The sequence below is a fragment of the Panthera onca genome, chromosome A2 (assembly GCF_046562875.1).
Source record: "Panthera onca isolate mPanOnc1 chromosome A2, mPanOnc1 haplotype 2, whole genome shotgun sequence".
Lineage (NCBI taxonomy): Eukaryota > Metazoa > Chordata > Mammalia > Carnivora > Felidae > Panthera > Panthera onca.
This window is the reverse complement of record NC_138340.1, coordinates 127229285-127243613: the sequence shown is the minus strand read 5'-3', so window position 1 is coordinate 127243613 and position 14329 is coordinate 127229285. Positions and strand designations below refer to the sequence as shown.

The 14329-nt window shown below is 40.4% G+C and overlaps 1 protein-coding gene across 6 annotated transcripts in view; it reads left to right on the top strand.

Moving 5' to 3' along the window:
- Nucleotides 1-14329, top strand: part of ELMO1 (engulfment and cell motility 1) — a 545925-nt gene that overhangs the window by 192584 nt on the left and 339012 nt on the right. For all 6 annotated transcript variants that reach the window (XM_060633905.3, XM_060633903.3, XM_078440523.2 and 3 more), the window contains 3 exons: nucleotides 3526-3625; nucleotides 10503-10654; nucleotides 12794-12872. In XM_060633905.3, coding sequence (XP_060489888.2) covers nucleotides 3526-3625; nucleotides 10503-10654; nucleotides 12794-12872 — 331 coding nt within the window. The remainder of the gene's footprint in view (nucleotides 1-3525; nucleotides 3626-10502; nucleotides 10655-12793; nucleotides 12873-14329) is intronic.

Here is a 14329-nt window from a genome sequence, read left to right as displayed (position 1 = left end):
GTTCACACTAATGGAAACTACAAAGCACATAAAGGCCTATCGCAGTGGCAGAAATGGTGCTCCACCTCCTTAACAACCATGGAGATTAAAATCCTGGCCCCAAAAGCAGATTGGAGATTTGAAAACCAAATGATACACTTTCTCTCCGTCTTTTCTCTCAAGTCCTTGCAGCCTGTCTGAGAAGTCTGTGGGCAGAGTTCTAGAGCATTGGAGGAAGCAGGACAATCCTAGATGTTACTCAGGCCACTTGGATTATGGGCCCATTGAGCAGGGGACAGAGTCATTTTTCCTTCAGATAATTAGAGAGCATAAATATAATTTATTTCTTGTTTCTAAGGCAGTTAAGGAAGACTAATACTATCTCTATTCTCAGCCTCAACTAGCTCCAGGGAATATAAAGACAAGTTTGATTCCAAGAGTGTGTGCTTTCCTTTGTCACTGCCTGTCCCACTGCTCATGCTGTTAGTGACAACAGTGAGGCAGTGTTTTGCCTGTATGGAGGCCATGGGTGCCATTCTCCAATGTCATGTATATGGGGGACTTTGAGCCGTTGAGATCTTTTAACATGCCAGGCATAAGCAAATGGCAACTATTATATGTTTGTTTTCCGCTCTTTTAAGTAAAAAGGAAAATAAATTGGCAAATAGTGTTTACTGATAATGATATGGTAAAATAATACATTAGCTAATATTGTTTACTAATATTATACATTATTATGTAATAATGTTTTCACAGTAATACTGATACCAACATACTCTATTAATAAATCTTGCTAATTGTTTTTATACCTGGCTCTCTTATTTTCCTGATGCAATTTACTTTTTTTTTTTTTTTTTAATTTCACTCAAGCTAATGTCTGGATTTTGTCATTCATTGTCTGTAGAATGAGTCATTTCTGGAATTCTTTTTAAAATTTGACCTTTCTTGCTCCTCTTTTTAACACGTTTTTCATCCTTCTACTTTTTTTTTTTTTTTTTTTTGGTTCTGTCCTTCAAGTAAGTTTGAGTTTTCTGGTTTGGGACTTATTTTGGGGGGCACACCATGTAAGGGGCCCCTGTAAGATTAGTATTGCCAATCTGTGAGTCAGAGAAGCCTTTGAAAAAAAGTATTTCTGGCCTGCATGGGTTGGCTTTCCTTGCGTTCCACCCCCCCCTCAACCCTGGCTCCAAGGACAGAGAATATTTGAAGGCAAACATTTGAAGATCATGGGCTTTGCTTATCTTTCTAGAAGATCACTTTTGCATAATGATCATAGCTAACACTCACATGTTGCTGTATATATACACCACACCCAAGCTTAAAGTGTGGTAGCTTGTTCTATTTCCCCAAAAATCCTGAGTGATCACCACCACCACCACCACCACTGATTTTTTTTTAATAAAGAGTGTGCATGAGCAGAGAGAGGGGAAGAGGGAGAAAGAGAGCGAGAGCGAGAGAGAGAGAGAGAGAGAGAGAGAGAGAGAGAGAGAGAATCTCAGGCAGGTTCCATGCTCAGTCCAGAGCCCAACATGGGGCTTGATCTTATGAACCATGACATCATGACCTGAGCTGAAATCAAGAGTTGGATGCTTAACCGACTGAGCCACCTAGATGCCCCACCACCATCATTTTTAATAAATGAGGAAACTGAGGCACAGAATGTATCAGTAGCTTGCCCACTTAGAATTGGAGGGGAAAACTGCTATCTGACTCCTGAATCTGCACACATAATCATTTTTATCTATTTTTATCTGTTGCATCTCATCATCTCTGATCTCTGGGAGCTTTGGATCATGGTCTTCTGAGAGCCGTTGCCTCTTCTGTAGGTTTCTTTCTTGCATCACAGCTTGGAAAGTGATGCAGAATTCCCAAGGCCATTACTGAGGCTGGGCTGAGAGAACTGGGAAGAAGGGAAATTATGAAGCCATTTTACTTTTTTTTTTAACGTTTATTTATTTCTGAGACAGAGAGAGACAGACATGAGTGGGGGAGGGGCAGAGAGAGAGGGAGACACAGAATCAGAAGCAGGCTTCAGGCTCTGAGCTGTCAGCACAGAGCCCGAAGTGGGGCTCGAAATCACAAACCGTGAGATCATGACCTGAGCCAAAGTCGGTTGCTCAACTGACTGAGCCACCCAGGCGCCCCATATGAAGCTGTTTTAAAAGAAACATCAGCCTCAGGCACCTGGGTGACCCAGTTGGTTAGGCATCCGACTCTTGGTTGCAGCTCAGGTCATGAGCTTCTAGTTTGTGGGTTGAAGCCCCGCGCTGGGCTCTGCGCTGACATTGTGGAACCTGGTTGGGATTCTCTCTCTTCCTTTCTCTCTGCCTCTCCCCTGCTTGCTCTCTCTGTCTATCAAAATAAATAAATACGTAAATAAATAAATAAATAAATAAACAAACAAACAAACAAAAAAGAAACACGAGCCTGTTTTCTATACTATTAACTGAGAATAGATGGGAAAATTCAATCTAAACATTCTATGAGACTTTGTAGTGTAGCAATTGTATATATGAGTTTACAGATTCAAATTCTGAACTATATTTTTTAAAAATCAAGCACATGAATCTGTGAGGTTGCATAGTATGCAGAAATCCTGATGGGCATAATTCAATGTACTTGAAGACAGTACTTATCTTGACAGTTAATGTTTATTATGATGATGATTTACAGTAGAGGTGAGTTTCTGTAAAATATTCTGAGTGTCTGTTGAGTGTGGTTTTGAACGCATTAGAAACTAGGATATTGTCTGATAAGGGTCATGGGTGGAACTGTTTGTCTCATCTCTGTTTTGATTTCTAACTCAAACATTAGACCCTTCCTATAGCCTTCCAAATCACAGCAAGTCTACAGCAAACAGTCATTATTTCTACAGATATTCTATAAAGACTATTAATAAAATGCTGTCCAGGGTAACAGAAATGAATATGCTTACTTACATATATATTTGTACCTATGTGTTTGTGTGTGTGTCTGCACTGACACACACACACACACACACACACACACACACACACACACACCCCACTCAAATCCTGTGCAAAGTGCTAATACTCTTAATAGAATTATTTATAATTATTAGATACCGTGAATAATGAAAGAAGCACATTGCCCTCTCTTGGTTACTCTAACTTTCATTTGCTGAAAAGCTTTTCTTTAAGTTATCATTTACTGAATGCTTATATACTACACATGTGATTAAGTGCTCTACAAGCAGCCCTGTGATTAAATAGGTATCACTATTCAGTTTTTCAGCTAAGACAGAGGCTCAGAGAGATTTGTGAACTGCCCAGTATGACATAGTTCACCAGAGTGAGAATCTGTGAGAGCCCAGGTCTGTCCAACTGAGGCCCTGGCTTATTCCATAAAACCCACCTTCCTCCTTTCCGTAGACTCACATTTTTTAAGAAGTTTCCTGAGGCCTAGCTGTGTATCTCAATGATCTTTTATAATTCTTCTGTATCCACTTATTTAAAGCTTTCTCACTTCTGTGTCTGTGCTTCTGCTCAGCTCTCCATCTCCATTAATCTTCTCTGTGTTTTCCAGCTTTGGAGACATGCTGTCCTTCACCCTGACAGCCTTTGTTGAGCTGATGGACCATGGAATAGTATCCTGGGATACGTTTTCAGTGGCGTTTATTAAGAAGGTAATGCAGATTGTTTTTTCAGGGCTTAAATTACTTTCATAGATATTTTGCTCTGCTTTGAGGATATGTTATAATTGTTTCTTATAGTTATTTGTGTAAAAGATAGATGTGGTTGTTGAAAATATTATGCATGTGGGGGTCTGGGCACCTAACTTCTATGTGAAGATGACATTGTCTCCCCACCAGGATCAAAAGGGTGTGTATGTGAGAACCCACAGTCAAGGGAAATCAAGGAATCACGTTGTTTACACTACAGACGCAGTCCCTTAGGAGTCCCTGGACAGGATTCAGTTATTCTCAAGACCTAAGTAGAGTTTTTTCTATCCTTCTTCAACCTTCTCTGCCCTCAATCAGGTATTCAGGGAAGGGGAAAGAGGGAAAGCATATTGATTTCCTGCATACTTGGATTTGAAGCAGGAATATAAGAGAAGGAGGTGTGCTTGGGTCCATGCTTCTTAAGTCAAGCTCACTTGTAATCATGGTGCAGTAAATGTCTCTGGGATTGATTTCTCCTTCTTTAGGAGGAAGGTAATGAAGGGGTGGGCAAGGTGGACTTGGTGTGGGAACAGAGGGCAGAAGAGCCCCCGCTGTTCCCTTATAAATTTACTTTATAAGTATAGATTTCTGGGAAGGGTTATGTAAAATAAAGAATTTCAGAGAATCTGTGCAAAAGCTGGAAAGTCAAAGCAAAATCCAGAAGAGTCACTTGAATTTTTTAAACCTTGTTATTTTAATCCATGTTGAAATCATGGTAGACTTACAGAAAAATCGCAAAAAACAGTACAGAATGTTCCCAAATGCCCTTCATGCAGCTTCCCCTAGGTTAACATTTTGCATAATGAGGGTACAGTTACCGAACTAGGAAATTAACAGTGGTACTATTACCATTATTTGATTTCACCATTTCTTCTACTCATGTCCTTTATCTGTCTAAGGGCCTGACCCAGGATCCCACATTGCACTTAGCTGTCATGTCTCCTTAGAGTCTTCTGATCTGACAGTTCCTCAGTTTTTCCTGGTCTTTCATGACAGAAAGTTTTGAAGACTACTGGTCAGTTATTTTGTAGAGTGTCCCTTATTTTGGATTTGTTTGGTATTTGATGGTTAAATTAAGGTTACGCACTGTTGGCAGGAATGCCAGAGAAGTAGTGTCATACCTTTCTCACTCGGCACATTGTATCGGGGTACATGATGTCGACATGTGTTATTAATGGTGGTGTTGACCTTGGTTACATGGTTGAGGTGCTATCTGCTGGGTCCACTCACCGTGAAGTTCTTTCCCTTTTGAAGTTAATCAGTATCTTCTGGGAGATACTGCCTTGAATCAAAGGGCACAGAAAAGCCCCTAGATTGTCAAATGAGGGTATTGGAATTGGGTGCCCCAGAGATCGAATGCTTACATGATACATATTTATTTCAGACAAGAGCTGATTGGGATCCAGGGCCTTCTCAACAGACCTCTGAATTCTCTTCCCTTATGTAAGGGCATAAAGCCAAAGGAGATGATTAATGGGAACTACTAGAAGAGGAAGCCTCAGTCAGTGGTACGAATTGCTAAAAAGAAAAGAAACGATTGTAGATGAGAAAGCCAAGGAAACGTAAGCAGTGAATGATGAATGTGAAGAACAAATTGCTGTGTTCTGTCTTTCTAGGATAAAAGTTCTAGAGAAGTAAGTTCAAATCTGAAGATACTGGGTTTTGTGGATTTTTCATACTTAACAAAAATGTTAACTCATACTGGATTATGGCAGGCCTTTCTTTCCTACATCCAAATTGCCTTGCTTGTCTGTTGTTAGAGCCTCTTTTGCTCTAAAAACAGTGCTGTTCTGAATGCAGATTCCTTGAGGTTGTATTGTGCTTTCATCCACATTATCTCTTTTGATCTCCAGAAATCCTTTCCAGAACAGAGCAGACTGTCTTGCTATTACTGGTCAGGAGGGGAGGATACAATGGCTTGGGGAGGTTAAGTGATGTCATAGGGAGTGGAGTGTCACTGGTCCCATGGTTAAGGGCTTCTTCCCCTCATGCTATACACCTGTGCTTTCAAATGGTGGGAAAAATAGCTTCTGAAGATTGGTTGAAACAGTATCGCCTCTGTTCAGCCCTCCCCAACCTCACTGGTAAGAAGTTAAGTGATTTCTTCTGCTCTCCATTCTCCTTGGATCTTGTGTTTGTCCCTGTGCAAACACTTACCCCATTTTTGTGAATTCTTTGTTTTTTTTTTTACTGGCTCCCAGTAGACCATGAGTCTTAGGAGGCTGGAACCACAGCTTTCTGCATGACTTTATCCTCAGGGCCTGGCACAGAGGAAGACCGTAATACCTTTGTGTGAAATGAATGAATGAAACTTGTTTTGGAAGAATTTTTTTAAAACTCTAGAACTTGAAGAAAAGAAGGAGTATAGTAACACCGTATTTAACTCTATTTCAAGTAAAATTTCAGTTGTGAATGGACAGGGATTTGAAAACTTTTTCGTTAAATGACGTGAGAAGTGGTTAGAGAGAATAACAATAATTTAATATTCTAATTACGTAAGAAAATGGTTTTCATTCATTGAAATTAAATTAAAAAGTCTAAGGAAGCAAAGACTAGCGGTCTTGGCAGTTTAAATAAAAAATTAAATATTTTCTCAAAAGGCAATACATTTAATGGATTTCACATTCTCATTCCTTGCCATTCTCTTTCCTTTGCATTGCTACTTAGATCTCAGTCCCTTATGAGAATCTGAAAAATGGCCATCACAAAATGACTTTATAATTGATAGTTTTTGTAAGGTTAACTTTTTTTATTCATTAGCTGGATCAAATTCAGCACTTTCACAACCCAGGAATTGTATGCAGGCAACTGTCTTTTAAATGGAGCTTTATCTCAACAAAACTCATCTAGGAAATGCCCTGACAAAAGATGTTTATCTCTGTGGTCCAGACTTGGCTTCCTATTAATGCCAAATTCATACCACTTTGGAGAAATATTTTTTCCCTGCCAGCCCGTCTTCTTCTTTACTATCTGTTTTCTTATGTGTGGATGGAGATTCTCGTTTACAAACTTTGTCTGCAATAAATAACATCATTTCATAAACATTTTGAAAGGTAGAATCCCTTGATGACAAAATGTAATGTTGCTTTTTAAAGAGTTGGCTACTTAGGGAGAGGGTAGGAAGTTGTGGAGAAGAAAGGGAAGAAAAACAAAACAAAAAACTAGAACTTTCTATCTTACCCTTTGGTTTTCCCCTAGCCAAGTATAACATCAGTGCCTTTTCTCAGAAGGGGCGTTTCATACAAATGCTCTTACAGCCTTAGCTCTGCAGGAGGGCCTGGTTCACCCTACATAGTTTTCAGCACCTGGACAGACATCCAGCCAATTCAGTTTAGAGACTCAGTAATTTTTACCTCTTAAAAGACTAGAGAGATTCATGGGCCTGTGCCCAGATAATTTAAAATATGGCAATGGAACTGCAGGCTCTCTGTGGTTCTTTTCAGTTTTGACAGCATGGAAGAATTTTAAGATCTCGCCCTAAGTTATTCTAAGAAGTGTTTATGTGATTTTAATAGTTTATATCTTTGATGCATGCACTGTGATGCCCCTTAGCTTTTTAGAAGCCACACAAATACTCCTCCGTATTATTTAGGTAACATTTAAAAATGAATGCAAGCATGTGGAGGTAGTATATATAATTATTGCTAACTCTTCTTACCTCTTCTTTCTTACAGTACAGACCTACTTTCACACAGCCGTGCTTTGGCTTAGGGCTGGCTCACCTGTGTGGGCCAAAAGTACAGTAATGGAGCCAGAAGTAATCTAAAGGCAAAGAAAGTCATTGTTTCTTTGGGGGTGGGCAAGAGAAATTAAAAATTTAACCAGAAAATCTTTACTGTTCCGTAACTATACTAAGATCTATAGTTATTTAAAATAGACATAGAGAATAATGCTTGTATTTTGACGAATTTGTACATGCCCTAATAAGGAGCCTGTCTACAGTCATTATGTTTGTTCAGTCAGCCCTGATGCCTTGGTTATTGGTACTTATTAGATGGAAAGATTGGGTCATTTAAATGTCTGGTTAGAACCACTGACAGATAAAGGCAAAAGGTGGCAGTTAGTTTAAAAAAGCCACTAGTATTTTAGTACTACAAAATACTAGTACAAGTATTTTCACGTTCTCAAGCCACAGACTTGTACATAGACTTCTAACGATCTGCATGCCTGCTGTCTGCGAGGCAGGACTCAGCTAAGTGTGTTACACAGAATGCTCCTTTTGTAAGCTGCATTAGGATTGCTGAAATGATAGGTTCCATATCTCACAAAAGAGGTGAAGTATAGAAAAGATTAATTTTTAAGAATATTTTGATGAAAGTAAGGGGTTAGTTTTATGGGAGAGAAATTGATAGAAATGGCAAAGGGAAATGGAATATGTATATGTAATTCAAATATGCCTGAATTAGAGCAGAGAACACAAACTCTTGTACAACATTTGAGCAAGCCCCCTGGGACCATGACGGTCAATAATTTGTAGGAAACTTTAAAAGAAGGTATAGTTTGTTTCAGAAAATATTGAGAGTTCTGGTTGGATATTTTGAGAAAGGAAATGTTACCAAAAGGATATTTATGGAAGTAGAGGATAAATGTGTATTAGAGGGGAATCTTGAACATAAAGGAAAGTGAAGATGCAGTCTTAGTAATCCAAGAATGAGTTGGCCCCTGGGCCGATGTTGTGCATGTACAACTGAATGCGTATCAAAGGGGAGACATCGCAAAATGTGTTCGTAGCGATAGAAAATAGGGGACTGGAATTATAATCACTAATGATTATGGCAAACTTGGAAAAAGGTGATAATTGAGAAAGGAGGATTAAGAAGACAATGAGATTGGTTTTCACACCTTTTAATTTAGGCTTTGTTGGAATATCTACTTGGAGTCATACTTTTGGATGCCAAGAATAAGCAATTAATGTACTTCATAGTAAATGCCTTTTTATTTTTCTGTCTTTGCTAGACTATAAGGTCCTCGAAATTAAAAAATCATGTGGGTTTTGCTCATTTACCTATTTCCAGATCTTAGGACAGCGTAAGCCTCTTTTATGGCACACAATCCATACTAGTACTTGAATAAGTGAGAAGAGTGTGTGGAAGCTACAAGGTAGGGGGGCAGGTATTGACAGTAGGCTCTCAGGTGGAAGCTTCTCCAGGAAGTCTTAAAGGTACATCCAAATTTACTAAATGGGGGAAGAAAAGGAGCACGGAAGGCGGAGAGATAGTGCTGAGAAAAATCGGAAGTACTGTCAACAAATTTATTTGTGAGTTCTTCAGCGTTTTTTTTTTTAATTGGGTACCAGGAATTATGCTGGGATAATGGAAAATGGTTGAGGTGGTGTTGGTGAAGAAGTCAAGGAATTGACATTCTGTTTAGAGGAGGTCTAAGTGAAGTATTAAACCGTGGGCTCAGGATGAGGGTAATAGGATTTTTGTCAGAAAAAGATGGCCTTAGCTTGGTAGATTGGACAGAGTGGAGCAGACTGTGAGGATTAAGGCAAAGGCTTGCCAGGGACAGTAAACACATTGGAGAAGTTTATTAGCCATGAAAGGAGCTGAAGCAGTCTTTTGAGAATCTTAAAATTTTCATACTCTTCCTGTGCTTTATGCTATAAAATAATAGCTTTCTGGAATATAAAGCCATAATATTACCATACTATACTTCTTCATGTCATCTGTTTGCCACCCCTGAGATCCAGATGTATCTGGGGCCAGAGAGGGTACTGGTATCTGTATCCACTACCCTTACTTCCACCAGGGAGTCATTAGCTAGAAACAGTGGAGACGGTAACTGTGGTTGCCATGGGCACCTTTGCGTTTAATCTTGTACAAGGATGGAGAGGGGATGAGGAGAAGGGGTCAATGGGACAGCAGAAAGAAGAAATTAGTGCCAATGGGGGGAAGCAGCAAGTGTCGATTTGTCATGGAACCAAATTATTTAGCTTTTAAGAAAGTAGTCATTATGTTGATATAATAACAGCCTTTTAGTGTGAGTTGTCAACAGACAGGAATAACTTTTAATGAGACCTCTAAAATAAAACCTTTATGGTACCCATGTGTTTGGGTTACTGTGATCCATTATTCTAACCCTTATTTTACTTCCCTCTTACATTGTGATTTATTGTGTTTGAGGCCTTAGTGATTCATTCCTTAGGGAATATATTTTAGTGCTTAAGCTATTATTTTAACTTTTAGCACTGCTCATTTAAATGTTCTCCTGTTTGCTAAATTTGAGATGAAAGGAATGTATTTTAACCATAAGAAATTGGAAGAATGGGGGAAAGAGTGTTTCATTGTTGAATAATGAGGAGCGTAGCCAGTGCCTAAGAAGTTGCCAGTTGGATTGTGTTGACAAGTGTGATTTGTGTGAATCCCTTAAGAATATAACCAGGGTCATAATATGAACATAAAAATCATGAATCGTGTGGGGGAAGGAGTAGCCTGGGAATGGAAGGAAATGGCTATTAGTATATGTTGAAATTACTGTCTCAAAGAAACACAGGAGTCCTCACAATATATGTGTTGAAATCATCTGCCTCTGAAAGCTAAAACCCAGAAGAAAAATCCCAGAAAAACCAGAAAATAATTCTTTGAAGCTGTCTCCTTTTTAAAGTTGCTTATTATTGAATTATAGAAATAAGATATAAATATTGCTTTGTAATATGTAATATGAGCAATCATCGCTGACTTGATGTGTTCCTTACTATCCTGCTATAATTCTAGATACTTTTCATCCTCTGTGTCTGGTGTTTCTTAAGTGAGCTCCTAATTTCCTTAGTTTGCTCCCTTCTGGATTTCTATGCTCTGTTTACCTCAAGTAGTCAATTGTGTCCTTCTTGGATTTTCAGATAGCAAGTTTTGTCAACAAATCGGGCATGGACATCTCAATCCTGCAACGGTCCTTGGCCATTTTGGAGTCAATGGTGCTCAATAGCCATGACCTCTACCAGAAGGTGGCTCAGGAGATCACTATTGGACAACTTATCCCACATCTTCAAGGGTAAGCATACCACTGCCACCCCCTCCATGAGGAGGGGAAATGGTTCTGGTAGACAGCCACCATGGAGCTCTGGGAAACACTTTGGATTGGTTTGATTAAATAGGCAGAAAAGGAATCTTGATTTGACATATAGGCACACCGTGTACCAGACACATCCCCCATCACACTGAAATGGCACAGTGACTTGCCTGTGGAGTGGAGCGGGGGTGGGGGGGGGCATGCCTGTTCCCAGTACCTGGCTCTTCATAGGCAGTCAGTTTTGATGAATGTGGTAGATACCGGTAGAATTTTACTTTTAACGAGGCCTAATAGGACAATTTGTTCTCTTGAGTTCTCAACAGTATCTTTCCTTAGTCATTAAAAATAGTGTTTTCTGTGATGAGTATTTTCATAGATAATTGGGAATTTTTAAAGGTAGGCTTCTTTCTTAGGCTCAAGGTGATTACAGTGAGCTTCAGTTTTGTATTTTGTAACGTATGTGTTTTATCTCTAGCGGCTTGAGCTCTAAGATGAGGTCCTGAACAGCCTGTAGGCTTTCCCTTCTCTCTACTCTTAGGTAGTTAGTAAGGTTGCCTCTGAGAAGCACCCCCCCTGTACAATGCTACTTTATAAATAAACCTATTTGGAGTTGCAGGCGGCAACAAACCCCCTGCGGTAGCTTACACAAGACCAGGGGTTTACTGAAAGAATACTGGTACACTTTCTAGAACCCAGGAATGACTTAAGTAGCTAAACCTTGACAAGGATAGAAACTATGGCCTCCTCGGAGTCCTCACAACAGGCCTTTTCTCTTGTGTTTTGGTTGGCACTAAAGTGACTTGGCTCCCAGTAACTACCACCCCTGGTCTCTCAGGACACATTTGCCAGTTCTCAAGAGGAAATCTGATTGGCCTTTTGGGGTTGGGAATGCAGGCTGGGGCTGTGAGGGAATGTTCATTAGTTCTCAATATGCCAAAAATGTTACCTGTTATGTTTATAATGTAAACTACCAAAGTGCATTAGATGTTTCTTTCATTTGGAAGGGGGGATGGTGACCAGGATGTAATAAGGTTTTAAGTCACACAAGCTATGGATTGTGGCCTCAGGGAAAATGAGCACATGATGATTGTGTGCAAAATGATGATTTTGTGCAAAACCTGTCTAGAAATAATACCAGTTTCACATTTCCCTGAATGTGAAATGCATTATTTCTATAGTCTGTGTCTTTTCTCTGAATCTCGAGGGCATACTTGAGCATTCACGGTACATTTTGCCAAAGTGGAGAGTTTCTTATTTGGCAAGTGCCATGCTGAGGATTTTATATACATGAACTAATTTTATCCTAAAAGCAATACCTTTAAGAACCTGGGTTCTCACCCAGTGTTACAGATGAGGAGACGGTGTTTTGGGGATACCCCATGAACTCTTCCAAGGCTACATGGCCAGCCTGCGGAGCACTGGGCTTTAGATTTCATCCCTCCAAGGGCTGCGTTCTCAACTTTGCTTCTCCCTAAATTATTTCTAAATGTAGCTCTCCGGCTGCTCTTTGTTTGTGCCTTGGGTCCTTCTTGTTTACTCTTTACCATGGAGCTTCCATGAGATTTTTGCTTCATTTGGAATTTCTGACTTCATTTTGGTAAAAAGAAAATTTGTAAATTTAAAAAATAAAAACCTGTTGTTTTTATTATTTAAAAAGTTTTTGTTTGAAAATAGATTTTTAGAATATGTAATATCATTGCCATGGAGATAAAAGTGGTATCCTTTATAATAAGTCCAGGAGTGTAGGGACAGGCAAGTCTGGTCCCTATATACTTCATGCAGCAGACAGAAAATCACACACACACACACACACACACACACACACACGGCCCCTGGGTTCATGTTTTAAGCCTAATAGAGGAGAAGGGGAGAGAGCCGGCTGACCACCTATCCCCAGGGAACAGTGTGTTGTCCAGCTAGCAACAGTAGTTGTACCCCCCACCCTCCCACTGTGTTTCCTGCCTCATGATGATGATTGAAATACATTCTCATTCAGTGACAACTGCATTTTCTAGGCCATGTCTTTCTCTCTCATCTTTTTTTGGGGAGATCACGACCCTTATGATGGTCTGACTCAGAGGTAGCCTGTTCTGACTTTCTGTATTGTTTGTGTCTTTACAGGACAGATCAAGAAATCCAAACCTATACCATTGCAGTGATTAATGCACTTTTCCTGAAGGCTCCTGATGAGAGAAGGCAGGTAAGCTGGATTTCTTTTGTCTTAAGACTGTACCTGGGACTGGCAACTTTTGGGGCAGTGAGTGCCCTTTCCTTCCCATCCTGGGGAGTCCTTGGGCATCCCTGCTTCTCTGCAGCCCGGCTGGCCAGCCTGGGCTCGTTCACAGATCCAGTGGGCACTAGTTGGAGGTGCGCAAGCCCTTGTCTCAGGAAGAACACTCGGAAGGCTCTGGAGGCAGAGTCCTTTCATCAAATGAAACCCAACGTAGAAACTCGAAACATAAAGAGATGAAAGTGTTACTGCTGTGGTGGAAGCAGAGGTAGAAGCCTTGAGATCTTCTGTCATGCCGTTGCATGCTTCCTAGGGCAAGAGAGGTATTTCTTCCTGCCTGCAAGCTGTTCTCCTTCGCCCATGGAGGTTTAAGATGGCAAGGACAGGAGGGAGGACACGCAGATGGCTGTTACTGGTTGAGATAACTGTTCCTATGTCTGGGGAGCTCTTTGCTCCATGACATTTCTGTTGTCCACACATGCATGTGGTGGGGAGGACTGAGCAACACATTTCCCTTCTGTGCAAACAAGGGAAGGGACCCTTCGATGGACCTATGTAAAACCTGTCCTTTGATACTGTCCTTTGTCTGCAGATCTCTGGTTCTTCTGCAGTGAAGTAAAGGATCATTATAGATGGTGCTGTGGAAGAAGTAGAATTTTGCATGTCTTGGAATATAGCTTGCACCTCAAAATCCATTCCTGTTTTTTCCATCAACATAACATATATTGTGTTACCTTGGTCACAATTCACTTTCATTTAAAAATGGGTTGGAAATATGAGATGTTTCCACCAATAGCAAGTATAGCGGGAGCTCTGTGACAGTTACCACTAAATTGTTTTAGCAGAACTTAGAAGCTAGCATGCTACTGGACATCATGTCAAGAATTTTAGTTTTTAATTTTATTTTTTTTCATTGCCAAGGATTTTAAACCTCAGTGACTAAATGTGAGGGCTTCTGGTTTTTCATTTAGAATCATTTGCTTATTCCTAGGGGGTTCTGTTTGCACAATGAAGGGAGTGGCTTTGTTGTTTCCTGTGTTTGGTTTGGTGCTGGCCTGAGCCAGAGCCGGGGGGTTGCCTGCCCTCCCTAAGCCTGTGCTCCAGGCTTTTTTAAGGGGATTTTTAAGGTGGATTTTTAAGGGGAGGGTGGCCGGTGGAATCCTAGGTGGCACTGCCCTCTTAATGTCCAAATACAAATTACTGAGCTCATGATAACCTCCAGCAGCCCAGCGAATGGCCTGACAGCTCTTACATGTGCAGTCCTGACATAGGCATTGGAAAAGCTTGATCCTTCTACTGGCCAGATCAAGGACACCTGGCAAACTGGTAGCTGAGTGTGGAGTGGGGGTCGAGAAACCTGCTATCTGGTCTGACCTCATGGGCTTCTCCTTTTTCCTGTGGAAGAAGAGGTTGGATTTGGGGAAGCA